This window comes from Rhinoraja longicauda, chromosome 8 (genome assembly GCF_053455715.1).
Source record: "Rhinoraja longicauda isolate Sanriku21f chromosome 8, sRhiLon1.1, whole genome shotgun sequence".
In the NCBI taxonomy this organism is placed as follows: domain Eukaryota; kingdom Metazoa; phylum Chordata; class Chondrichthyes; order Rajiformes; family Arhynchobatidae; genus Rhinoraja; species Rhinoraja longicauda.
In genome coordinates, this window is record NC_135960.1 from 11,664,266 (window position 1) to 11,690,873 (window position 26,608).

Consider the following 26,608-nt stretch of genomic DNA (forward strand, 5'->3'; position numbering starts at 1 on the left):
TGAGACACGTTGAAGCCATGGTGTGATAAAATGGTGCAGTAAGGTAGATTATGAGAAGGATTTTGTCCAAGAGTGGATCTTCTTCTGCCTTAACTTAAAACATCTAGAAAATGGCACTTTATAATGTATCATTTCTCAATAAGATTCTAATACTTGTGGAAATTGGTCCATCGCCCCACCGAGTCCACACCAACCAGCGATCCCCGCACATTAACACTGTCCTACACACACGAGGGACAATTTATATTTATACCAAGCCAATTAACCTTTGGAGTGTGGGAGAAAACAAGTTCTCAGAGAAAACCCATGGGGTGAACGTACAAACTTTGTACAGACAGCACCCGTAGTCATGATCAAACCCGGGTCTCTGGTGCTGTTAGCACTGTAAGGTAGCAACTCTACCTCTGCACCATCATGCCGCCCTAAGTTAAGAGGCTGCACCTCCAGTAAGGGAGTATGGTTTACGAATCTGATTGTTGTAGGGACAAAGCTGTTCTTGAGTCTAGATGTTCAGGCTTTCAAGCTCCTCTATCTTCTCCCAGAAGGTAGAAAAGAGAAAAGAATGGCCAGGGTCGCAGGCAGTCTTGATGATACTTCAAGTCTTTTTGGTACAGCGCACTGTGAAGATCGACAGGATGAGTCAGAGTTTATTGTTTTGTTGTATTACATACATTCCCAGTAATACATTCCACAACTTTGGAATCTATTAGGTGTTGCTGGTAAGATCAGCCTTAATTATCCTTCTTTCATTGCGGTTGAGTATGTGGTGAGCTGCTATATCCATCAACATATTTTTCAGTGTGAAGTTATACCCACAGCTATTTGGTATACATTACATAATGAGTCAATAAATTATAGGAGTAGAATTAGGCCATTCAGCCCATCAAGTCTCCACCATTCAATCATGGCTGATCTATCTTTTCCTCTCAACCCCATTCTCCTGCCTTCTCCCCAAAACCCCTGACACCTCTACTAAGCAAGAATATATCAATCTCCACCTTAAAAATATCCATTGACTTGGCTTCCGCAGCCAATGAATAACAATGAATTCCACAGATTCACCATCCTCTGACGAAAGAAATTCCTCCTCATTTCCTTTCTAAAGATATGTCCTATTCTGAGGCTATGGTCTCTGGTCCTAGACTCGCCAACCAATGGAAACATCCTCTCTGCATCCACTGTATCCAGGCCTTTCACTATTTCCTGAATTGTATTCCAGAGGCAAAGGAATGGTAATTATTTGATGTATGAGATGTCTTTTGAAGGAAATTGTGTGGTTGGTGATGATTACGTATGCCTGAAACTCTTCATAATGTCGAGATTGTGGATCTGCATCTGATGTAGTAGTTGAGTAGGTGAGTAACTGGTGGATTTTGTTGATGGTACACACTGTGGCCAGTGTTTGGTGGTAGAGTGAATACTTGGAGTGATAGATGGGATACCAGTCGAGGTATGTTGAGCTGCTTTTGTTGAGGCCTCACTCATTCAGAGAAGCAGAGTATTCTATCATACTTCTGACAACTGCCTTGTAGATGGTGAAAAGGCTTTGGGATCTCATGTGAGTCACTTGCTGCACGATATCTTGTCTCTAACCCATCCTTCTCAGTGGCCAGCATATTTGGCTGATCTAGTTGAGTTTGAGGTCAGTGGTGATTTCAGTGTTGATTGGGATTGCAGTGGTAGCAATGATAAAGGTTGGAATTATATTTTGACGTATTTGAGATTGAAATTGCCTAGCACTTGTGATATGACTGTTCCTTGCCCATCCATGCCTGAATGTTACCTAGATTTTAATACATGCAAGGTTGGTTTGCTACATTTATTGAGGAATTATGAATGGGTTTAAACATTATGCACTCACAAGTGAACATCTCTTCTGAATTTGGGGGTGGGTGGGGGGGGGGGGGGGGATATGAAAGGTCATGATAAACCAGCTAAAGATGTTTGGGCTTCTGACAGTGCTCTTGGGACCTCCTTCAGTGAAGTTGTAGAGCTGGACTGATTAACCTTCAACCACCACAACCATCTTCCTATGCACAAGGTACAACTGCACTCGTGGGGTGCTTTTGACAGACCAAAGAAGGGTACCAACCTGAAACATTGCATGTCCATTTCCTTCATGCTGCTTGACCTGTTGAATTCCTCCAGCATTTTGCTCAAGATTCCAGCATCTGCAGTCTTTTGTTTGTCAAGGCTTTTTCTGCTTGATCCATGTTGACTTTTGCCAGGACTCTTTCATGCTGTACTTGGTCATTCTTGCCACCTCTTGAATTCAACTCTTTGATCTGTTTGGACTTGGCTTTGAGACCTGGAGCCATTGTCCTGGCGATAACTAAATTGAGCATTGGTAAGAAAGGTTTAAATTGTAACTAAGAATATAAATTGCTGTGCAATTCTCAATGAACAATATTTCAAATACAAAGTACTGCAGGTGTTGGAAATTGAAACTAATTAGCAAGTACTGGAAATCAATGGTTCTTTAGTGTCGCATGTACAGAGGTACAGTGAAATTTTTCTTTTACATTGGGCGCAGCAGCATCTGTGGAAAGAAAAAAGTAAAAGTCCATGCCCATTTCTTATAACATGCTTTTGTTAGCTGAAATGTAATATTTACTCTTATTAGCATGAGATATCATGGATGGAATTGAATAAATCATTAGTGTGCAGGTTTGAAATATCATTAGACTTCATGCACTAAACTGTGGCCCATTCAGTTATAAAATGCTGGTAACGCTCATTTATGCAGCATCTGTCGAAATAAAAATGGTTAACCGCACAATGACAGTAGAGCTGCTGCCTCACAGTGCCAGATACCTGGGTTCAATCCTGGTGCTCTCTGTGTGGAATTTACGCGTCCTCCCTGTGACTGTGTGGGTTTACTCCATGTGCTCCGATTTCCAACCTGACCCAAAATATCACCTATCCAGGTTCTCCAAAGATGCTGCCCAATCTGCTGAGATACTCAGCACTTTGTCTTTTCTTTTGTAAGCCAGCATCAACAGTTCCTTGTTTCTGCATAAGCTTGCATGATATCATTAGTTCCACCCTCTCTCCCCATATCCTCAAAATTCAAGGGTACAAAATTCAGTTACTTAAAGCTGAATTGAGGGGCATCATTATATTTTGCCCATATTGCATGAATACTCTCACAGGGCAGTTTTGGGCACAGGATTTTTAATCTTATGAACAGTGGTTTGTGTTGAGGTACAGTTGTAATGTGATTGACCATTGGTTCAGGAGTAGTGGTGGGAAGAGGATAAAGAACCCCCTGCAAGATTGTTCTCTTTGATGATTGAGTTTGCATTTATTTGATGTCCATCTTACACAAGCATTACCTATTCAGCAAGTTACAGCTGGTGTTTATTCATGTAATGCTTTAACATACATTGTCTTCGTCTTCTAATCCTGGTGGCTGGTAATGACTTGTTCGTAGCTGAAGTTTAGTTATTTTAAGGTGTCAGCTGTAGTGACGGAAGAGAGATCTAAGGATTTTTGGAACTCCCTGTTTACGTTTTTCCCCCATGGTAACTATAAATCAATCTCAAAGTTTTTTAATCCCCTGAAGGATTTCAATCTTTAAAAGTCAGATGGTTATGCAACTCCTGGAGATATTGGCTTTATGCTAGAAAACCTTTAAATATCCTGTTGCATTTCAATTTAACTTAATGTTGTTATTTTGATTTGAGCTGAATGGCTAGCTTAAATTTTCTTTGCATATAGCACAAAATTAGGCCATTTGGCCCAACTATTCCAACATGGTATATTCAAGCTAATCCAACTAGTAAACCTGCATCTGTAGTTCTTCGTCTGGTCCCATTTATCTGTGCTTACCCCATATCCTTGTAAACCTTTCCTCTCAATATACTTGTTCATATGCCTTTTAATTGTTATTGTACTTTTATCGACCAATTTCTCTGGGCAGCTCTGTGAAAGAAGTTACCCCTCGGGTCTCTATTAAATCTTTCCTCTCTCACCTTAAAACTATGCCCTCTGGTTTTTTGACTTCCCCTTCCCTTGGAAAATGACTGCACATTTTTATTTGTGCCTTTCATGATTTTTGTATATCTCTAGAAGATTACCCCTCAGTCTCCTGTTCCATGCAACAAACGTCCTAGCCTGTCCAACCTTTCCCTACAACTCAGGCCCTCGAGCCCTGGCAACATTCTGGTATGGGTCCTGACCTGATGTATTGTCTGTCCGTATCCCTGCTCAGATTCAGCCTGACCTACTGAGCTCCTCCAGCAATTTGTTTTGTCTTTAATATTCTCAAATCTTTGCACTTCTTCCAGCTTACTGATGTTTTTCCTATCGCAGAGTAACCAAAACTGTACGTGATATTCCTTGTCCTCGTTAAATAACAACACTATATTAATGGCCTCCAGTCTTCCAGAACCTTGCCTGTGGCTAAAGATGATGCAAATACATCTGCAAGGGGCTCTGCAGTTTCTTCCCTAGCTTCCCACAAGGTTAGAGGATGCACTTGGTCAAACCCTGGGGATTCGTTCATCTTGATGAAAATTAAGGCCGGGAATACCAATTTGGCAGCTTGTTTAGTTCTGGAGATCATGTTTGCCTCAATTCCTTAGCTTAAATTATCTTCACAATAAAATTGGATAAAATATATTCAATAAATTTCTTGCCTCTCCACATTGACAACCATCAGTTTTAGTGGTTGGAGAAATGCTGATCTTTAAAGGGACTTATTCTCTCACTTTTAACATGCCTGTAGAATCTCTTGGAATTTTTCTTTGTCATGCTTGCCAGATCCATCTTGTGCCATTTTCCCCCTCCAGTGTATTCCTAAACTACTTGTCCTTGACTAGATATTTGCTTGCTTCTGACTGCCTTGCTTCGATGTATGCTTTATTTTTCCTGACCTCAATATCTCTTAAATCAGGGTTCCCTACACGTCCCAGCCTGGCCCTTCATCCCAATAGGAGCATGTTGTGTCTGAACTCTTCCTATATTGCACGTTTAAAAGCTACCCATTTGAACTTGAACTTGATGAGATCTCACCCAATTGACCTCCAAGTTCATGTTTAATAATTCACCTTGACACAATTTAGGACTTTGTGGACCAGTCCTATCTTTCTCTCTAACCACTTTTAAACTGATAGAATTGTGGTCACCGGTCCCAAAGTGTTTGCCTATGACACTTCACTCATTGCCCTACCTAGTTTCCTACGATCAGGTCCACTGTTGGATTCCCTATATATTGATTAGGAAAACTTTCTTGGACACATTGAGCAAATTCCAGACCTTTGTACTATGGATGACCCAGTCAATATTAAGGTTGAAATCTCTCAGTAATAATAGCCTATTATTCTTATTGCTATCTGTAGACTCTCTGTGCATCTCAGATTCCTCTAACTATTGGGGGACCTGCAACTACAGCCCCATCACTGATCATCTACTTCACCTTTTCCGAGCAAAGGTATTTTATTAGCTTCTAATATTATCAAACAAAAGATTGTTTAATTCCATACTACATCTTTGAACTAATTGTGTAAGGGGAGGATACAGAAATTTGCCCTTAAAGGGAATGCAGTGGGGTGGGTTGAGGGGCTGAAACATATCTTGAATTAATTGAAACATGTAACAGTCACACTTAAAAAGACTGCTGGAGTGATTAGAACGGGTGTGAAGGGTTATGAGGAGAAGGCATGAAAATGGGATTAGGAAGCAGAGATCAGCCATGATTGACTGGCGGAGTGGGCCAAATGGCCTAATTCTACTCCTATAACCTGTGAACGTGATTCAGCAACTCGGGCAACGTCTTTGGAGAACATGGGACAATGACACTTTGAGTCAGGGCCCTTCTAACAGTCACACTTGGACATTATTGGAATAGTTAAGCAATCTTGGTGTTTAAAAAAAAATATATATAAGATTATTGTGAATAAAACATATTGCGATTTTTAACTTGTGCATTCAGCCATTCAACTATTTTAAATGCTATTAACTTACTCGTACTGGTAACAGTTTGTAATGGAGAGAGTTTCATTTATATACTGACTTTCAGATTCCAAAATAATTACACCCTTCACGAACAAATCCATTCTTTTATAATGAAGATTGACACAAAATGCTGGAGTAACAGCGGGCATCTCTGGAAAGAAGCAATGTGTGACGTTTCAGGTTGAAACCCTTCTTCAGGTTATTTTTTTTCTCCAGAGATGCTGCCTGTCCTGCTGATTTACTCCTTTTTGTGTCTATCATCGGTTTAAACCAGCATCTGCGGTTCCTTCCTACACATTCCTTTATAATCTTTTATTTAATACATTTTAAATCTTTATACAGATGGACATGGATGTTCATATTACTTTCATGTACTGTTACTCCAGTAATTGCTCGGTTGTTAATTGATAATTCCATTCTTTTAACGAGAACAAAGCCTTACTGTTGGAAGCTGGTTTAGAGCTGCCTGGCGCTAACAAGCCCTCTGCTGGTTAATTTGCAGTACTACTCTATTAGTCGGGTCACTCTAAAGTTCCTATTCCCTTTCTGGTAAATTGAGTTTCTCTGGCATATATGCAATCTTTGCATGTCCCCTTAACAGGACATTGTGGGGAGTTTAGATTCAATATGTTACTCTGTTGGGGACAAATATAACAGTGTATAATTTAAAACTCTCTTCCTAAATGTCTGAAGAAGGGTCTCGACCCGAAACGCCAGCCATTCCTTTTCTCCTGAGATGCTGCCTGACCTGCTGAGTTACTACAGCATTTTGTGAATAAATACCTTCGATTTGTACCAGCATCTGCAGTTATTTTCTTATACTTCCTAAATGAAGGAGCTATGATAACTTCTCTTGCAGCCTTGTGCATGTCATAAGTGATAGGAGCAGAATTAGGCCATTCGGCCGCTCAAGTCTACTCTGCCATTCAATCATGGCTGATCTATATCTCCCTCCTAAACCCATTTTCCTGCCTTCTCCCCATAACCCCTGACACCCATACAAATCAAGAATCAATCTATCTGCCTTAAAAACATCCATTCATAGCCTCCACAGCCTTCTGTGGCAGAATTCCATAGATTCACCACCCTCTGACTAAAGAAATACTTCCTCCTTAAAGGTAAGTCCTTTAATTTTGAGGCTAGACCTAGTCCTAGACTCTCCCACCAGTGAAACATCCTCTCCACATCCACTCAATCCAAGCCTTTTACTGTTTGGTACGTTTCAATGAGGTCTCTTCATTATAAGTCTCTTCCAAGTCTCTTTGCACCTCTATTTCTGAATTCTCTCCCCATTTAGAACATAGTCTATGCCTTTATTCCAACTAACAAAATGCATGACTCCACACTTTGCTTCACTATATTCCATCTGTCACTTCTCTGCCCACTCTCCCAACCTGTCCAAATCCTTCTGCAGATTCCCTGCTTTCTCTGCAGTACCTGCCCCTCCGCCTATTTTCATATCATCTGCAAACTTGGCCACATGGCCTTCAATCCCCTCATCCAAATTATTAATATACAACGTGAAGAGTAGCTGCCCCAGCACCGACCTCTGTGGAACTCTGCTAGTCACTGGCACCCCCCCCCCCCCTTTATTGCCTTCTGCCATCCAGCCAACCTTCTCATATACACGATGTTATTCATATTCTGTCCTTAAAAATACTTCTGGTTTTAATTAGAGGAAGTTCATAAGTTTGTAAAAGAAGTCAAAGTGCTGGACTGGGCCTTTTTTTTTTAATAGTCCAGTTGCAGGTTACTAACTACTTGAGAATATCTGTAATGCTAATCATTTAGAGGTCCCAAATGTGTGAAATTGTCTTTTCTTTCAAAACTTTCTGAATTGTATTTCAAACCTATAAAGATGGTCCCAAAGGTATTTCAATGTTTTCAATGCCAATTAATTAATCTTGACATGGTCTCCCTTGCAAAAGCAAACATGTAAATCAATTGTACTCAGCAAGATACCAAGAACAGCAAAAGAAGATTAAATTGTACTTTTAGAAGTTAAAAGGATAACAGGAGAAATTCCTACTCTTCAAATATTATGGAGTTGTACTGCATGGAAATTAGCCCTTCAGTTCATGTCCATTCTGAAAATCCAAGTGCCCTAATCCAAGTAACCCCATTTAATAGCATTGGTCTATATCCTTGTATATTAGACTATTCCATTCTTTCATCAGTTATTTAAGTACCTATTGTCTCGGGATCTGATGCATCTATCAGAGTATTTATTTTGTAAAGACACCCTTTCTTTCACAATCTGTCAGAGATCTATGACACCCTCCTCAACCCCAAAAGCTTCCTCTCCATCCCATCACGGATAGCTCTGGTCATGATTGCCTGCACAATAAAATTCTCCCCCCACCCCCCCCCCCCGCGGCTTCTCCATCAGTTTAATTTTAAATCTTTTATCCTTTATCAAACATATAGATGAACGTCGTTTTGGCCCATAGTTTACTATAGTATTTGATCAACTGCAAATTGCACACATTTTCTAAACCATCTTTTCGATTGTTTTGTGGTTTAATATAAATTGAGTGTTATTTCATGTGAACTCCTTGGGACTTTGTCATTTAACCAGGCATGTAAAAATCCTAGTGGCTATGTTGTAGGTACAATAGAACATGTTAACATGCAGGTTAGGTTTCTATTCATGCTACCTGAAGGACTACTGTACTAAACATTCTCTACGTAGCAAGTATAACAGTATAACAGCATAACAGAGCTTTATTTGTCATTCGGTACCAAGGTACCGAACGAAACTACATAGCAGTCATACAAAAAAAGAACACAAGACACATAACCCCAACACAAACGTCCATCACAGTGACTCCAAACACCCCCTCACTGTGATGGCAACAAAACTTCCACTCTCTTCCCCACGCCCACGGACAGACAGCTCGTCCCCGACGGACCCGCACAGTCCCCGCAAGGGGATGGAAGTCCCCGCAAGGGGATGGAAGTCCCCGCGCCCGAGTCGCACCGGGCGTTGAAACGTCTCGCGGCCGAGCCGGGCGATGGAAGGCTCCGCGACCAAGCCTTGCGCAGCTAAGTCCCGCGGCCGAGCCGCACCGGGCGATGTTAAGCCCCACAGCCGAGCCGCACCAGCGATGTAAAGCCCCGCCGCCGAGCCGCACCAGCGATGTAAAGTCCCGCGGCCGAGCCGCACCGGGCGATGTTAAGCCCCGCGGCCGAGCTGCACCGGGCGATGTTAAGCCCCGCGGCCGAGCTGCACCGGGCGATGTTAAGCCCCGCGGCCGAGCTGCACCGGGCGATGTTAAGTCCAGCGGCCGAGCTGCACCAGCGATGTAAAGTCCCGCGGCCGAGCTGCACCGGGCACTGTTAAGTCCAGCGGCCGAGCCGCACCAGCGATGTAAAGTCCCGCGGCCGAGCTGCACCGGGCACTGTTAAGTCCAGCGGCCGAGCCGCACCAGCGATGTAAAGTCCCGCGGCCAAGCCGCACCGGGCGATGAAAAGTCCCGCGGCCAAGCCGCACCGGGCACTGTTAAGTCCAGCGGCCGAGCCGCACCGGGCACTGTTAGGCCCCGCGGCCGAGCCGCACCCCGCGCCGTGAGGAAGAGACCTAAAAGTTCCACCCCCCCCACCAACATGTGATGAGAGAGGCACTTCAAATCAAATCTGGATCTTAATTTACCCGTATTTTCTAATCTGAATTAATCCAGCACTACATGTTGTGATAAAATTTCTTGAGATTGATTGCGAATTCATTGATCTAGAATTACAAAGGGGTTTTAGAGTGCTGGTGCAGGATTCCCCAAAGGTTAATTTGCAAGTTAAATCAGTGGTAAGGAAGGCAAATACAATGTTAGCATTTTTTTCGAATGGACTATAATATAAAAACAGGGATAAAATTATGAGGCTTTATAAGGCACTGATCAGACTGCACTTGAAGTATTGTGAGCTGTTTTGGGCCACATACTGAGGAAGGATGTGCTGGCATTGGAGAGAGTTCAGAGGAGGTTTACTAGAATGATTATGGGAATGATTGGGTTAATGTACAATGCCCTCCATCATGTTTGGGGCAAAGACCCATCATTTATTTATTTGGCTCTGTACTCCACAATTTGAGATTTGTAATAGAAAAAATCTTGATTTATAAGGGTGCGGAGGGTTATGGGGCGAAGGCAGGAGAATGGGGTTGAGAGGTAAAGATAGATTAGACATGATTGAATGGCAAAGTAGACTTGGTGGGTTAATTGGCCTAAGTCTGCTCCTATGACTTATGAACTTATGTATTTAACTCTGGATGCATTTGTATCCAACTGAGCATCACAAAATCTGTAAAGAACGTCATAGCAACTACCATCATAGCATTAATTTCAATGCTGCCCTTTGTTTTGAATAAGGTGAGTATTCATCTTGTGCTTTGTGGATCTTGACTCCATTAGCTTGCTAAGCTGATGTAGTCTGTCCCTGTAAAGATGTATGGTACACAATTTTGCACCATATATTTAATTGGAATACAAGTTTGCATGATCTCATGCCGGCAAGTGGTAAATGAGCTTCATGCCACACTTTGAACCTCTGTTTCTACCTGGCTAAATCTTTAAACTGTGTATTTGTGGATTAACCTGCCTTGTCACAGTTGCGTGTGAGTCTTGTTGCAGGAACGCAAAGACCAGGCAGGCGATCAGATTCTTTGATTATGGGACATTTTTGTTAACCATTGCTGGAAACTAAACACGTTACATCTAATCTGATGTCCGTCTTTATTTTCTCAGCCTTGCAAAAGTTATGCATGACAACTTTCACGGTATCAGGAATTTGAACAATTCCTGGTGTCTGGTCATTGAACTGTGCGTGTAGGGAGCTGAGGAATGTGAGCTCAGTATAATAACTGAAAAAGAATGTGGGATTAGACTGGTCTTTGAGTGGTGAAATGCATGGTTGGTCAGGTGGCTCACTTCTGTTCCAGACATTCAATATTATTGCATGAAACTCTAAATGTACAGATTAACCGATGGAGAATAATTTAAATTGAACCATAGCCGAATTAAGAATTGTAATGGATAAATCTGTACACGGCTTATTTTAACTCATTTGTGAGGGATAAAACTGATTTCACTGGAAGAGACACAAAATGATGGGGTGACTCAGCCGGGCAGCATTTCTGAAGAAAAGGAACGGGTGATGTTTTGGATCTGAACCCTTTTTCAGGCCCGAAATATCACCTGTTCCTTTTTTCCAGAAATGCTGCCTGACCTGAGTGACTCCAGCATTTTGTCTATCTTCAGTGTAAACCAGCATCTGTAGTTCCTTCCTACACATTCCCTTGATAAGATGGATGGAATTTTCTGGTTTTCACTGCATATGATAGCTGAAATATTGTGACCAATTTAAGCAGCAGAATCAGAGAATTTGATGGACCTGTTTTCTCCAATCATTGGTCGTTTCAATTTTGAGCTCGATTTTCTGAATGTTCTTGTGTAAAATAGGCAAATTATTGCTTTGATTTCTATCTGCACAGAAAACAAGATTTTTAAATCTTGTTGACAATGCTTTAACTTTCACATTTTACGGTGTCATATTTGATGGCTGAAGTGCTTAATATTTTTCTTATCCGAGTTGGGGTCTTTTTCATCAAATTAGACCACCAGCAAAAACACTAACCCCGACTCCCCAAGTTATACCAATTAGTTTTTATTCTTTCATTATTTTTTATCTAATTCCCTGAATTAAGTTCTAACGTTGACAGTTCCTCATAGTTTAAGTTCATACCAAATCTTCCCCTTTCTGAATCCGTATCAACTGCTGTTTACACGTTACCTCATTTCACTTGTGATTATCCTTATTTTCAGAGTTGACCTAATGAGCCTGCACTTGCCTGCAGCTTTCTCATTTCTTTGAAGAAAGGCAGTAGTTAGTCTGTTTCTGATCTACTGTTTGTTATCTTGCCAGCTTCATAGTATCACTGACAAAATAAATCTCATCTCCCTTCTGCCTAAACTTCCTGTCTCAACTTGCTTTATTACTTTAAAAAGAAAATATTGCATCTTTTCCCTGTCACTTTTTTAAACCCAGTTTTGCTACATGCAAACATTGCTTGGAGAACAGGACTTGGCTTTCAGAACAGATGCTTAGCAGGTTGGGCAGGAGCTGCAGAAAGAGCAAAGGGGATAATTCTGGTGCCATCCAGTAACCAAAGAATTAAAACTTGAAATTTTAAGTGGTTTTCCATTGACATCATCATCCCTACCTACATGTATGTTCTTGTACTAATATTTTTAAAAGCTGCTACTCCCCAGCAGGTGTATAAGATCATGAAGGAAATAGATCGGGTGAATGGACAATTTTTTACCCAGAGTAAGCGAATCAAGAACCAGGGGACATGGGTTTAAGGAGAGAGTGAGGAGAGATTTAATAGGAACCTGAGGGCTAACGTTTTCACATAGTGATGGATATATATATATCTGGAACGAGTTGCCTGATGAGGTAGTTGAGGCAGGTATAATAATAAGTTAAAAGATGGATACTTGGAAGCGAAAGGTGTGGAGGGGTATGGGCCAAACTCGGGCAGGTGGGAATAGTACAGATGGGGCATCTTGCTTGGCATGGGCAAATTGGGCCGAAGGGCCTGCTTCCAACCTCGGTGACCCCTTTACTTCTGTCAAAATCCCCTTTCTAGACCTGTGGTTCTTTCCTCACTACCCTTTGTCTTAGATGCTGCCTTGTAATTTTGCTATTGCCTATTTTGTTTTTAAATCTCATTCCAGCACCAATCTTTTCAAATTTTCATCTCCAGTTAACCTATCGGCAACTGAAGTTAAAGGAGTCTTGTGAAAAAAATATCTAGTGGGTAGAAATTAGGAGAGCAAAAAGGGGCCAGTATATACTGATGGCAATAGCTTAATGAGAGTCTATAGGGTGGCCAAGAAAGAACAGGTTCCCTTGGGGTCTTAAGAAGTAGAGAGACTTGGACACTAATAGAAACATAGTCTCCATATCCATTCTATCCAAGTCTAGGACCAGAGGCCATAGCCTCAGAATAAAAGGACGTGCCTTTAGAAAGGAGATAAGAAGGAATTTCTTTAGTCAGAGGGTGGTGAATCATCAGAAATCATTGTGGAGGCCAAGTCAATGGCAGCACGGTCGCGCAGTGGTAGAGCTGCTGCCTTGTTGTGCCGAAGACCCAGGTTTGATCCCGACTATAGGTTGCTGCTTTTACAGGATTTGTACGTTCTTCCCGTGACCATGTGGGTTTTCTCTGAGATCTTCGGTTTCCTCCCACACTCTAAAGACATACAGGTTTGTAGGTTAATCGGCTTAGTATAAGTATAAATTGTCCCTAGTGTGTGTAGGATAGCGTTAATGTGCGGGGATCGCTGGTCGGTGCGGACTCAGTGGGCCGAAGGGCCTGTTTCCTCGCTAAACTAAACAGTGGATATTTTTGAGGTGAAGATTGACAGATTCTTGAATAGTCTGGGTGTCCGGGGTTATGGGGCGAAAGCAGGAGAATGGGGTAGAGAGGGAAAGATAGATCAGCCATGATTGAATGGTGGATTAGACATGATGGACCGTATGGCCTTATTCTGCTCCTAGAACTTATGAACTAATCTCTGTGTGGAGATAGGTGATGTGGGCCAATTCTTAAATGAACACTACTAATCTGCATTTGCCATGGTGGACTTGGAAGATGATGAGGTTTTAGATTTTTTGTTTAGATTTAGAGATACAGCGTGGAAACAGGCCCTTCGGCCCACCGAGTCCGCGCCACCCAGCGATCCCCGCACATTAACACTATCCTACACACACTAGGGACAATTTTTTAAAAACATTTACCCAGTCAATTAACCTACATACCTGTACGCCTTTGGAGTGTGGGAGGAAACCGAAGATCTCGGAGAAAACCCACGCAGGTCACGGGGAGAACGTACATACTCCGCACAGACGGCGCCCGTAGTCAGGATCAAACCTGAGTCTCCGACGCTGCATTCGCTGTAAGGCAGCAACTCTACCGCTGGTATTGAGGTATATAGAAATAAGAACGTGTGGATTGTAAAATCTCTTCCCCCCCCCCCGCCCCATGGTAGAAGTATGAAAACTGAGGATGTGGTTTTAAGATGACTGGAATGAGTTTTAAAGGGGATTTGTGGAAGATATCTGGAACTTGCTAACTTGCTGCCAATGGAAGTGGTGCAGTCAGATACAATCACTGTTTAAGAAACATTTAGACAGGCGCTTGCATAGGCAAAACATATAATGATGTGGATCAAATGCAGGCAAATAGATTTGGTGAAAATAAGCAAAATAATCTGCCTGACTATGACGGGCTTGTGTTGCAGAACTGTCTCTAATATCACATCAGTATTGTTATCACTGCTCTATTGTCATCTAACTGGTTTTTTAAAACTTTTTTTCAAATTGGTATTGAATCTTCATTGTAATTATGGAATGATTATTTTTAGGGAGCAAATTCTCCGTGTGAAAGCAGAGGAAGATAAAATCCCATTACTTTTAGTGGGTAATAAGTCCGATTTGGAAGATCGGAGGCAAGTTTCTGTTGAAGAAGCAAGGAGCAAAGCAGAAGAATGGGGAGTTCAATATGTTGAGACTTCAGCAAAAACGCGAGCCAATGTAGATAAGGTGAGGACTCTGTTTATTGGATAATTTAATTGCTTAACTATGTAGGTAATGTTTTAACTTGGTGAATACGGAATCAAGAATAATAAAGGACTAACTCTTTGGTATTCTTCTTAATGCAGACTGAACCTTTTATCTTTTCCAATACAATTGCTTTGTAACTAGTTTCCAGAATAGATTTCTTTTAAACCTCATACCCATGTTATTTGAGCAGACTTCTCATTAGATCTGCCAATTGTGTAATGTGGATCATTTCCTCAAAGGTACAATTGTCGGTAGTCGCGGAATTGTACAGCGCAGAAACGGGACCTTCGGCCCACCTCGCCCATGCTGACCTATTGGGGTGGGGGGAAGATGGTGGGTGGTTGGTGGTCTGACTCTTTCATCCAATTGGCAAGCTTACCTTGGATTGCATGCAACCTAACCTTCCAGACAAGTCTACTGTGCAGGGCATTGGCCACATGGACTATCAACAAGATCATTGACAATGTCTCCTGCCCTGCTCTCAGCAATCCTCCTTCAAAAAACCTCTTCAAAGAAAAACTCTTATCAGATTTGTGAAACGCTATTTGTATATTTTTTAAATTAAATTATTTCTGCTTTAGGTATTTTTTGATCTGATGAGAGAAGTCCGAGCAAAGAAAATGTCAGAAAACAAAGATAAAAATGGAAAGAAGAGCAGCCGAAACAAAAAGAGCCTCCGAGAACGATGTTGCATTCTGTGAATATTTTTGTGTGAGTGGGTAGATTATCAGCAATTTGAACTTGGGCACTTGTATTCATTTAGCCACTTGGTTTGTTTATAATTGGTCACTGTTTATTTTATAGTAAAACAGTGTTCATTTTGAATATTGGGTAATGCTGGATACATTGCCAGTACATTGCTCTTTGAACTGTCAAATATGTTGTATCCTTTAGACCTACTCAAAATTTGTATTTCTTTGCTTTCTTTTTCCTCAGCCACTTAACTTTAAACAACTGCTCATATCAACAAAATGTGCTTCCATCTCCCATTTAGATTGCTTGATTTATTTGTCCATCTAACTGTTAATTATTCAGAGCCACTGTACAAAATTATTCTGGGAAATTACAGGGCAGATTTCAAATACTTCGAAGTAAAGAGGCAGGTTTATAAAAAGGCAGCATAGTGAGCCTGTTGTTCTTTAGTTCATCAAAGTATGATTTCTTTTTAATGTGAAAACCTTGTGATTAAAATGATATTTGATAGTAGAGAGAACACTGGTCATCCCCTTTTATATATTGCCATTTGTGGTCTTGCTAATTGTGCCATTCATTTGAGGGAGAAGGGAATGATTAACCCCAACTTGCTTTTAGTTACTGTAACCCAATGGTAATGTCACATTTATGAAAGCAACTACTGGTTTTTCGATCAGTCCAGAAAAGCAGTTCACCATGCACAGCATGATCATATTTCTGCTATTAATGCTCATTTTTTAATTGTCACAGGTTGAAAATATTTTCTTGACAATTTCATCCCTTAGCTTAATACCCCAGCAAAATGAAAAAAACTTTATGGGTCATTTTAGACCTAATTCTCTACTAACACTTCTCACTATTGTAACTTGCCTTTCACTATAATACATTGAATGCACAATAGCATTTGCAATGTCCCTGAAGCCTATCATGTTGCGTTCTCTGCATCCACATGGTGAATTAAAAGTGGGTAGAGTCCTTGGTATCAAGGTAGGGGGACACGTCACTTGAATATTCCACACCAGCACATTAATCGGGAAGGTATTATGTTTTGCATTGTCTGACTTACTTTGGTCAAGTATCATGAAAAGTTTGAACTATTTGTTGAAACTAATCATGTCTTATAACACGCGACTATTACATGTGAAACACAGCAATTATGGCTTAAATGTATATTATCCTTTATCTACTCGTGTCGAAGAAACCAATATCCAGTTCTTTCAAATGCTTCAAAGGATACAATGAATGTGTCAAGTGGACCAATATCTTGCGGTTTTTAACATTTGTAAAGGAATGAGATTGTATTGTATTAGTGTGTCTGTAATAACATGCGACTGACTATTCTGAAGTTTTAAGAATGATTTCTGAATGGTGGTAAATTGTTAGTTTGTACATTAAAACACTACAGCAATTTATTTTCTACATTTGCCTTAACACGAATTGCATGCAACTTGAATTTCACCCTCTTGTGTATATAACTGAATCTTTCCATGATCTTATTGCAACTTTTATGTTGAATGAAAGGGGTTGAGGTTCTATGCTAATATTGAACTGTGATATTGTATTTGCCAAATAGCTACCAGATTGTTTACACTGTTTAACAAGACTAATAATTTCAAGATTCATTTTTTTCAATCAAGATTTGTCATCAATATTTGAAATATTTCAACATGAAGATTTACAAATAAAAGCTAGTAGCATAACTTGACTAATTATTTTTTTTGTCTCTGCATTCCTTCAATCTCCAGTATTCATCTTTATCATTCCTTGTGACATTTCTATTTTTCATGTGTGAGATATAGAAGATTAAAAACAATACCTCTGGATCTGAATTAAAAAACCTTTTTGCCTCAGTTGCCAATAAATGAAGGATTGTAAAGAGCTACTCAAAATGCATTCTGAGCCAGCAGAACAAACATGTGTACTTTATTTCTGATGCCATTTCTCTTGGTAGGTAATGTTTCTGTTGAAGCCAGCAAGTTGACTGTTCAGAGTCCCTTTCAGTACTGTTATACATTGCTAATCTAGGAGCTATTTGCCTTTTCAAATTACTGCTTGGCAATCCACTTTGTGCCATCAATGCATTTCATTTTCCTATCCAACTTAAAGCATGAATTTTAAATCTTATGGAATTTTCAAAATTAAACTTGTATGTTGCTATGGGTGTAACAGTATTTTGAAATTTTGCTATTATAAAAGACAGCTGGACAGCAAATCTTAAGTTAAAATGAAATTCAACTTGCCCCTTACCTGAATATGGGGTTATATCATCAAGGAAAATTACTGTTTCTTGAGGTACAATCATGCCTGTTTTTAGCCATTTGTTTTTCCATTACATTTAAAAAAAATATTTAATCTAACACTAATTTAATGTTGAAATTTTATGCTATCGGACAGTTGGGAATTTTACTTGGTGCACCATCTGAAACCTTTTAGATAAGATAGTATTAGCCTCTCGCTCCAGAAAAAAAAACCTCCATTTTTTTCCAACTGCTCTTTGCAGCTGAGGGGGAGACCTGATGGTTTGTAAAATTGAGGCATTGTCATAAATGTTCATAAATGCGTAGTCGTGAGGGTTTATTTTAATGAGAAGATGAGTTGAACTGTTCATCTGGAAAGTGGTGCCAATGGGCAACATGTCAAGTTGGGTTTGGAAAGCACCTTCTCATTTCAGATGAGAACTCTTAAAACAGATGCTAAAATCTGAATCCACAAATTGAATGAAGAGCAGAAGGACAGTTTTCTGGTTGTCTCATTCAACATTCTAAAAGAACATTCTAAAACAGCTGCTGGCTTACCAAAGGCTCATAAATTGTTCATGTAATCTCAATACAGTTCAGTATATTAATCTAATGTAAATCTGTGCTGGGCATATCGGGGCCATATGTAAAGTTCTAATATTGGAGTGCAGTGACTAGTGGGGTACCGCAAGGCTCAATGCTGGAACCCCAGTTATTTACAATATATATTAACGATTTAGACGAAGGAATTAAATGTGACATCTCCAAGTTTGCAGATGGCACAAAGCTGGGTGGCAGTGTGAGCTGCGAGGAGGAAGCTCTGAGGCTGCAGGGTGACTTGGATAGGTTGGGTGAGTGGGTAGATGCATGGCAGATGCAGTATAATGTGGATAAATGTGAGGTTATCCACATTGATGGCAGGAACAGGAAGGCAGATTATTATCTGAACGCCTTCATAACGAGAGGATTTCAGTATAGGAATAAAGAGGTTCCTCTGCAGTTGTATAGGGCCCTGGTAAGACCACATCTGGAGGATTGTGTACAGTTTTGGTCTCCTAATTTGAGGAAGGACATCCTTGTAATTGAGGCAGTGCAGTGTTGGTTCACGAGATTGATCGCTGGGATGGTGGGACTGCCATATGAGGAAAGATTGAAAAGACTAGGCTTGTATTCACTGGAGTTTAGAAGGATGAGAGGGGATCTTAAAGAGACATCTGTCTATATCTATATCTAGGGGTGGGGAGGGGGAATGGGGGTCAGGAGAGGGAGAGGGGGGAATAGGGGTGGAGGCAGGGCTGTGGGGTGGGGCAGGGGAGGGACGTGGGGATAGGGTAGGGGGGGTGGAGTGGGTCAGTGGAGGGGAGGAGGGGAGGAGGGGGTATAAGAGGGATTGAGTGGGGGGGGGGGTGTTGAGGGTGCTACACCAATACAGGAAAGGCTTTGAGTCCAGGGCTCACTCAGTGACGACACCCTCTCCCCTTCCCTGTTCCCCCTCTACGAGGAATGGGCCCAACGGGTCCACTTGGTCTAGTATAATATAAAATTATAAAAGGACTGGACAAGCTAGATGTAGGAAAAATGTTCCCGATGTTGGGGGAGTCCAGAACCAGAGGTCACAGTGTTAGAATAAAGGGGAGGTTATTTAAAACTGAGGTGAGAAGGAGTTTTGAGAAACAGAGTTTAGTATTTGGAATTTAATAATGTAGCATCTATTTTTTGGCATTGCCTATTGTCCTACAACCATCTCTGTCTATCACAACCTTTTACCAATAGACAATAGGTGCAGGACTAGGCCATTCGGCCCTTCGAGCCAGCACCACCATTCAATGTGATCATGGCTGATCATTCTCAATCAGTACCCCGTTCCTGCCTTCTCCCCATACCCCCTGACTCCGCTATCCTTAAGAGCTCTATCTAGCTCTCTCTTGAAAGCATTCAGAGAATTGGCCTCCATTGCCTTCTGTGGCAGAGAATCACACAAATTTACAACTCTGACTGAAAATGTTTTTCCTCATCTCCATTCTAAATCTCATTGAAAAAAAGCTCAAGAAAGCTGGCCAGACTTCTTGAACTTTCCTACCTCTTCCCTTTAAAGTTCTCAATCTGTTATAGAGTCATACAGCGTGGAAACAAGCCCTTCGGCCCAACTTGCCCAGACCGGCCAACGTGACCCATCTACACTAGTCCCACCTACCTGCCTGTGCTTGACCCATATATCCCTCTAAACCTATCCTATCCATGTATCTGTGTAAATGTTTCTTAACTGTTTTTTATCCTGCATAGTCAACCTTGTCTTTAGTAGCGAGCATGAAGAAAAGATGGCATCCAATTCCTAATTCTCCATCTCTGCGGCCAAAATTGTGGTATTCACTTCAAACTTTCCACAACCTTTTAAAACATGAAAGTCCCCTCTTCAATGATTTAAATGAAAAGTTGTTCTTCCTGCAACTATCCGCACCTGTTTTGTAGTGGTGGCTGATTGCCAATAAGGTGAAACAAAATATTCTAATAGTTGTAAGTACCTGTCAAGGACTGTACTTCAATTTCAGTAATGAATTTTACACTCGTTGAACAGATGGGGAATTGCTGCTCACCCAGCATCACGGAGAATATAATGTGACGGAAAATGAAAACGATTAGTTTGAATAAATTGTACCCATGTGGGAATAAGCAAATTGTTACAAATTGTCTTTGTCATCTTGATAATGTAGGTTTCATGTGACAGTTGTCCCAAGGCTGTTCGCTTTGTAATTCTTCTTAAAAGTCACTCACTAAGCCCAAACTGGGCATTCTGATAATTGATTGCCTTCACATGAAGCCTATCGGTAACAAAGATGAAATAAGATGTGCTGATATAAAAGTAATATATACATAAAGTAATCCTTTTATATATATATATTAACCACAGTTGTCTTCCACTCAGCTATTAAGTAGAAATCCCCATGACAGTGCAGCGACATTTGTTTAGGAAGGAACTGCAGATGCTGGTTTATTAAACGAAAGATAGACACAAATTGCTGGAGTAACTCAATGGGTCAGGTAGCATCTCTGAAGACATTTTGGGTCGCAACCCTTCTTCAGACTTTATGTTAAGGAAATTTCTGAACACCAAACGCAGCATGCTAAATTGGAAGAACAACAAAATTGCCGCTTGATGTTTGGGATCCCGCACAGCGAGAAGAAAAGAGATAAAAGGACGTGTGTTGTTTATCCTTTGATTATATGAGGAAAATACCATGAAAAGAGGAAGGGGTGTTCATGGCGATAGAAGAATGAACCCAGATTTTCCCAGAAAAAAACCAACCTTTACATAATTCTGAAAAGGGAGTGTGGAAAGAAGTGTTTGGTGGTAAAATTGCAATGGAAAAGCCCCAGAATATTAATGTCCTTTTGAGATTAGGAGCACTTCCTGCCAAACAGAGAACATTTCCATTTATATTCTGGAGGTTGACTTGATAGAAATATGTAAAATTGAGAGGGGTAGACAGTTAAAACCTTTTCCCAGTGTGAAGATGTTCAACACTATGGTTGAACTATATGGTGAAAGTGGAATATTTAATATGGCAAGTATTTTACACTGAGAGTGGTAGGGAGGGGCCTGGAATGCAGTGCCAAGGATGGTTGTGGAGGCAGAGATGATAGTGGTGTTTAAGAGACTTAGAAAGGCACATGGAAGTTCAAGGAATCGAGGGATATTGGACATATGCAGGCAGATGAGATGAGTAAATTATGACAATTATCCTTGTCTTTATTTTTATTTATAATGAATGTCTCTTGCTATCCACTTTGCTGCTGTAACACTGCAAATTTCCCTGGTGTGGGACAAATAAAGGAATATATTATTATTATTAGTTTAACTTGGCATTGTGGTTGTCGTAAACATTGTGGGCTGAAGTGCCCATTCCTGTTCTGTCCCATGTTTTACCTTTCACACTCACAGTATACCCTAGTGGTTCACAAATAATAAACAAAAACTCAGTGGAAATTCTCAGTAGGTCATGCAGCTTCTGCAGTGAGAGAAATACAGAATTAATGCTTCAGATCAATGATCTTAAATCGGGGGTTATGGGGAGAAGGCAGGAGAATGGGGTTGAGAGGGAAAGGTAGATCAGCCATGATTGAATGGTGGAGTAGACGATGGGTCGAATCGCCTAATTCTCCTATGATTTATTAACTTATAATTTGGGAAAATTAGAGATAAGCAGGTCTGGAGATGCAGCTTCCACACTTACCACTTTTCTTGATATTTCCAGCATTTTGAATTTGATTTCAATTTCCCAGTAAATGAGCATGGCTTTTAATTGCAGAGGTAGCAGCCAGAGTTCCAGACCATCGATTGGAGAAATAAGTTTGAATCCCACATGGCAGCTAGGGAATTTGAATTCAAGTAATCAAAAATTATTTGTAATCAAACAATTACAAGTAATCAAACAAGGGGAGTTGAGTGTAGGAGCAAATAAGTTCTTCTGCAGCTGTACAGGGCCCTAGTGAGACCGCACCTGGAGTACTGTGTGCAGTTTTGGTCTCCAAATTTGAGGAAGGATATTCTTGCTATTGAGGGAGTGCAGCGTAAGTTCACTAGGTTAATTCCCGGAATGGTATACCAATAGTATAGGAATAGTGCAATGGTGTAGGAGTGGGGATAAATGGCTCCCTTTCAGAATGGCAGGCAGGGACTAGTGGGGTACCGCAAGGCTCGGTGCTGGGGCCACAGCTATATACAATATACAGCAATGAGTTGGACGAAGGGATTAAAAGTACCATTAGCAGGACTGTCATGTTGAAAGACTGGAGCGACTAGGCTTGTATACACTGGAATTTAGAAGGATGAGAGGGGATCTTATCGAAACGTATAAGATTATTAAGGGGTTGGACACATTAGAGGCAGGAAACATGTTGGGGGAGTCCAGAACCAGGGGCCACAGTTTAAGAATAAGGGGTAGGCCATTTAGAACTGAGATGAGGAAAAACTTTTTCAATCAGAGAGTTGTGAATCTGTGGAATTCTCTGCCTCAGAAGGCAGTGGAGGCCAATTCTCTGAATGCATTCAAAAGAGCTAGATAGAGCTCTTAAGGATAGCGGATTCAGGGGGTATGGGGAGAAGGCAGGAACGGGGTACTGATTGAGAATGATCAGCCATGATCGCATTGAATGGCGGTGCTGGCTCGAAGGGCCGAATGGCCTCCTCCTGCACCTATTGTCTATTGTCTATTTTTTTTATCAAGTCTAGACCCTTCACTGAAGATGGTTCTTGACCTGAAATGTCACCCATTTCTTCTCTACAGGGATGCTGCCTGTCTGGCTGAGTTACTCCAGCTTTTTGTGTCTATTTTCGGTTTAGACAATAAACAATAGACAATAGAATATTCCTTCCTCTGGCTTCACAATTCTTACCTCTTCTCTCCTCATCTCATCGGTGGATTGAAGGGCCTGTTTCCACTCTGTATTTATTTCTAAGGTCTAAAGTCTAAAATGTCTCCCCACAGTCTCTGACTTTGCAGAAAAATCAATCCAAGTTTGATGGAAAAAGGAGTATAATGAAGAGAAACATAAGGCTGTCCACTTAGGCAGGAAGATTAGAAAAACAGAGTTTTATTGAAATAGTGTGAGACTATGATTTTGCATTCAGAGGGATCTAGGTATACTTGCATAGCAAACACAGTAGGTTTGCATGCAGGTGCCTCAAGGAATTAATAACACAAATGTATGTTGGTTTTCACTGCAAAGATGAAGTACAAGAGTTAGGAAATATTGCCGAGGGAGTACTTTCCTATAAAGAGACCACTGGAGTACTGCATATCATTTTTTCTCTCTTTATTTTGGGAAGGGTGTACTTGTCTCTGAAACAAGGCAGCAGAATTCAGGATGAGAAACCTGCCTGATATGCAAATTTGGGGCAAAATAGGCCTAAACTTAGAAGCACCTGGTCTGGATTGAGATGATCAGATTATGAGGGATTTTTTTGCAGGCCTGATGAAACAAGGATATTCGGTGGGGAAGTTCTTGAACTAGGGGGCCACAGACTATGTATAAGAGGGTCCACCACTTAAATCTTGGAAAGGAGTTTTCTTCTTTTAAAGAAGCTTCTTGCTGGAGAATCTTTGGAATATTCTACATCAGGGGACCGTGGCAGTTGGTTGTTAATGATATTCAAGGCAGAGACAGATAGATTTTTGGACTGCATATGGCTATTTGGTAGGGTAAATGGAATTGAGGTCAGCCATAAGATCAGCTGTGATTTTATTAAAGGGTGGAAAAGGCTTTGTTGGAGGGCGGCACAATGGCACAGCATTAGAGTTGCTGCCTTACAGCGCCAGGGACCCGGGTTCAATCCGGACAATCCGGATGCTGTCTGGATGGAGTTTGTATGTTCTCCCTGTTCTAGGTTTTAGAAAAATAGGCCAGTCGGCCCTTCGAGCCAGCACCGTCATCCAATATGACAGTGATTATCTAAAGACCGGCTGATCATGGCCGATCATCCAAAATCAGTACCCCGTTCCTGCTTTTTCCCCATATCCCTTGATTCCTTTAGCCCTAATAGCTAAATCAAACTCCCTCTCTTATCCCCTGGTGCTCTGGTTTCCTCCCACACTCCAAAGACGTACAGGTTTGCAGGTAAATTGGCTTGGTAAAATTGTGAATTGTCCCTAGTGTGTGTAGGATAGTGTTAGTGTATGGGGATCGCTTGTCGGCACGGTCTTGGTGGGCCATAGGACCTGTTTCCATGCTGTTTCTCAACTAAACTAAACTAAACCTTGAAGATCATAATATCCACCTCCTTGCTCCTGTTGAATTCTCTGCACTATCATTGACCTTTAGGGTTTTTTTCCTGTACCTTTAAATATTTATTTGTTTTTTCTGCTTCTGTGAATTTCTCTTAGCTACAGGAGTGCCACTGGAACTGGGTTGGGTTGGGAATGGGTCATGGCAGAGTCAGAGCACTTGAGCAAAAACCCAATGTGTACTTTAACAAGTCACATCAAACATCTCACAATGATAGTGCGTAGATTAGTAAAGGCGGGAAAGGGAAACCATGACAAATAATCAAGATTCTAGTTATTATTTTAAAAGACACTGTAATTATAAACAAGACACCAAGGACTTAGTCTGCAACAATAGTAGATAGGTCTCCTTGCCAGAACACATCGGTCCAAACTTGCAGTAATCCATATTGAGGTCACTTTTGGATTACAAACTTACTGAGAATTTTATATCGTTGCCTTGGAGAAAATGCAGGAACGCCAAGAGATGAGATGTTTAGAGATGCAGCCAAACGAGTAAGTGTCGGCCGGTGTACCAATACTATCCTACACACTAGGGACAGTTTACAATTTTTTACCTAAGTCAATTAGCCTACAAACTTGTATGTCTTGGGAGTCTGGGAGGAAACCGAAGCACCCGGAGAAAACCTGCGCGGTCACGCTAGTTCCATGTTATCCCGCTTTCTCATCCACCCCCTACACATTAGGGGCATTTTTTTTCAACAGAGGTTAATTAACCGGCAAACCCACATGTTTTTGGCATGTGGTTGGAAACCGGAGCTCCAAGAGAAAACCCACGCGATCACAGGGAGAACTTGCAAACTCCACAGACAGCATCTGAGATCAGGATCAAATCCAGGTCTCTGGCACTATAAGGCAGTAGGCCGACTGGATATGCCAATGTGCCATCCTTAATCAAATTTGGAATATGTTTGGATGTGTTTGGAACACTGATCCATGTTTTCGGGGGATAGTGCAGGGTTAGGCTGGTCTGGTTTTGGAGCAAGGTTAAGATCAACTGAACATGTCTTGATAAATGCTGTTTACATTAATGAAGTGGATGGTTATTGAATTCAGACAAGGAGGCCCACTACGTTGGAAGGAGAAGGAACATCAAAAATAACATGGGGATCTGTTAAAAGATCAATTTAATAAAGCTCTAGCAGGTGATAAAAATGGATTTAGACAATAGACAATAGGTGCAGGAGTAGGCCATTCGGCCCTTCGAGCCAGCACCGCCATTCAATGTGAACATGGCTGATCATTCTCAATCAGTACCCCGTTCCTGCCTTCTCCCCATACCCCCTGACTCCACTATCTTTAAGAGCTCTATCTAGCTCTCTCTTGAAAGCATCCAGAGAATTGGCCTCCACTGCCTTCTGAGGCAGAGAATTCCACAGATTTACAACTCTGACTGAAAAAGTTTTTCCTCATCTCAGTTCTAAATGGCCTACCCCTTATTCTTAAACCGTGGCCCCTGGTTCTCGACTCCCCCAACATTGGGAACATGTTTCCTGCCTCTAACGTGTCCAATCCCTTAATAATCTTATATGTTTCAATAAGATCCCCTCTCATCCTTCTAAATTCCAGTTTATACAAGCCTAGTCGCTCCAGTCTTTCAACATATGACAGTCCCGACATTCCAGGAAGTAACCTAGTAAACCTACGCTGCATGCCCTCAATAGCAAGAATGTCCTTCCTCAAATTTGGAGACCAAAACTGCACACAGTACTCCAGGTGCGGTCTCACTAGGGCCCTGTACAACTGCAGAAGGACCTCTTTGCTCCTATACTCAACTCTTATTGTCATAAAGGCCAACATGCCATTAGCTTTCTTCACAGCCTGCTGTACCTGCATGCATACTTTCAGTGACTGATGAAGAAGGACACCCAAATCTCTTTGTACTTCCCCATTTCCTAACTTGACACCATTCAGATAATAATCTGCCTTCCTGTTCTGACCACCAAAGTGGATAACCTCACACTTATCCACATTAAACTGCATCTGCCATGCATCTGCCCACTCACACAACCTGTCCAAGTCACCCTGCATCCTCATAGCATCTTCCTCACAGTTCACACTGCCACCCAGCTTTGTGTCATCCGCAAATTTGCTAATGTTACTTTTAATCCCTTCATCTAAGTCATTAATGTATATTGTAAATATACATTATATTTGCATGTCGGTTTTCACTGAAGGCAACAGTCAAATTCCAACCATAGTAAATTGGTCCTAGCATGTTTCAAAATTACTCAAGAATGTTAAATATAGAAAGCATAAATATAAAATTTTCACAAGATTTCCAGTGAAAATGGGATCTATCCCAGAAATGTCAAA

At 41.2% G+C, this 26,608-nt stretch overlaps 1 protein-coding gene across 2 annotated transcripts in view; it reads left to right on the top strand.

The window, feature by feature from the left end:
- ralba (v-ral simian leukemia viral oncogene homolog Ba (ras related)) overlaps positions 1 to 16,964 on the top strand; it is a 53,903-nt gene extending 36,939 nt beyond the window's left edge. For both annotated transcript variants that reach the window (XM_078403328.1, XM_078403329.1), the window contains exons 4-5: positions 14,382 to 14,559; positions 15,162 to 16,964. In XM_078403328.1, coding sequence (XP_078259454.1) covers positions 14,382 to 14,559; positions 15,162 to 15,281 — 298 coding nt within the window. In that variant the 3' untranslated portion in view covers positions 15,282 to 16,964. The remainder of the gene's footprint in view (positions 1 to 14,381; positions 14,560 to 15,161) is intronic.
- Positions 16,965 to 26,608: the final 9,644 nt, after the last annotated feature.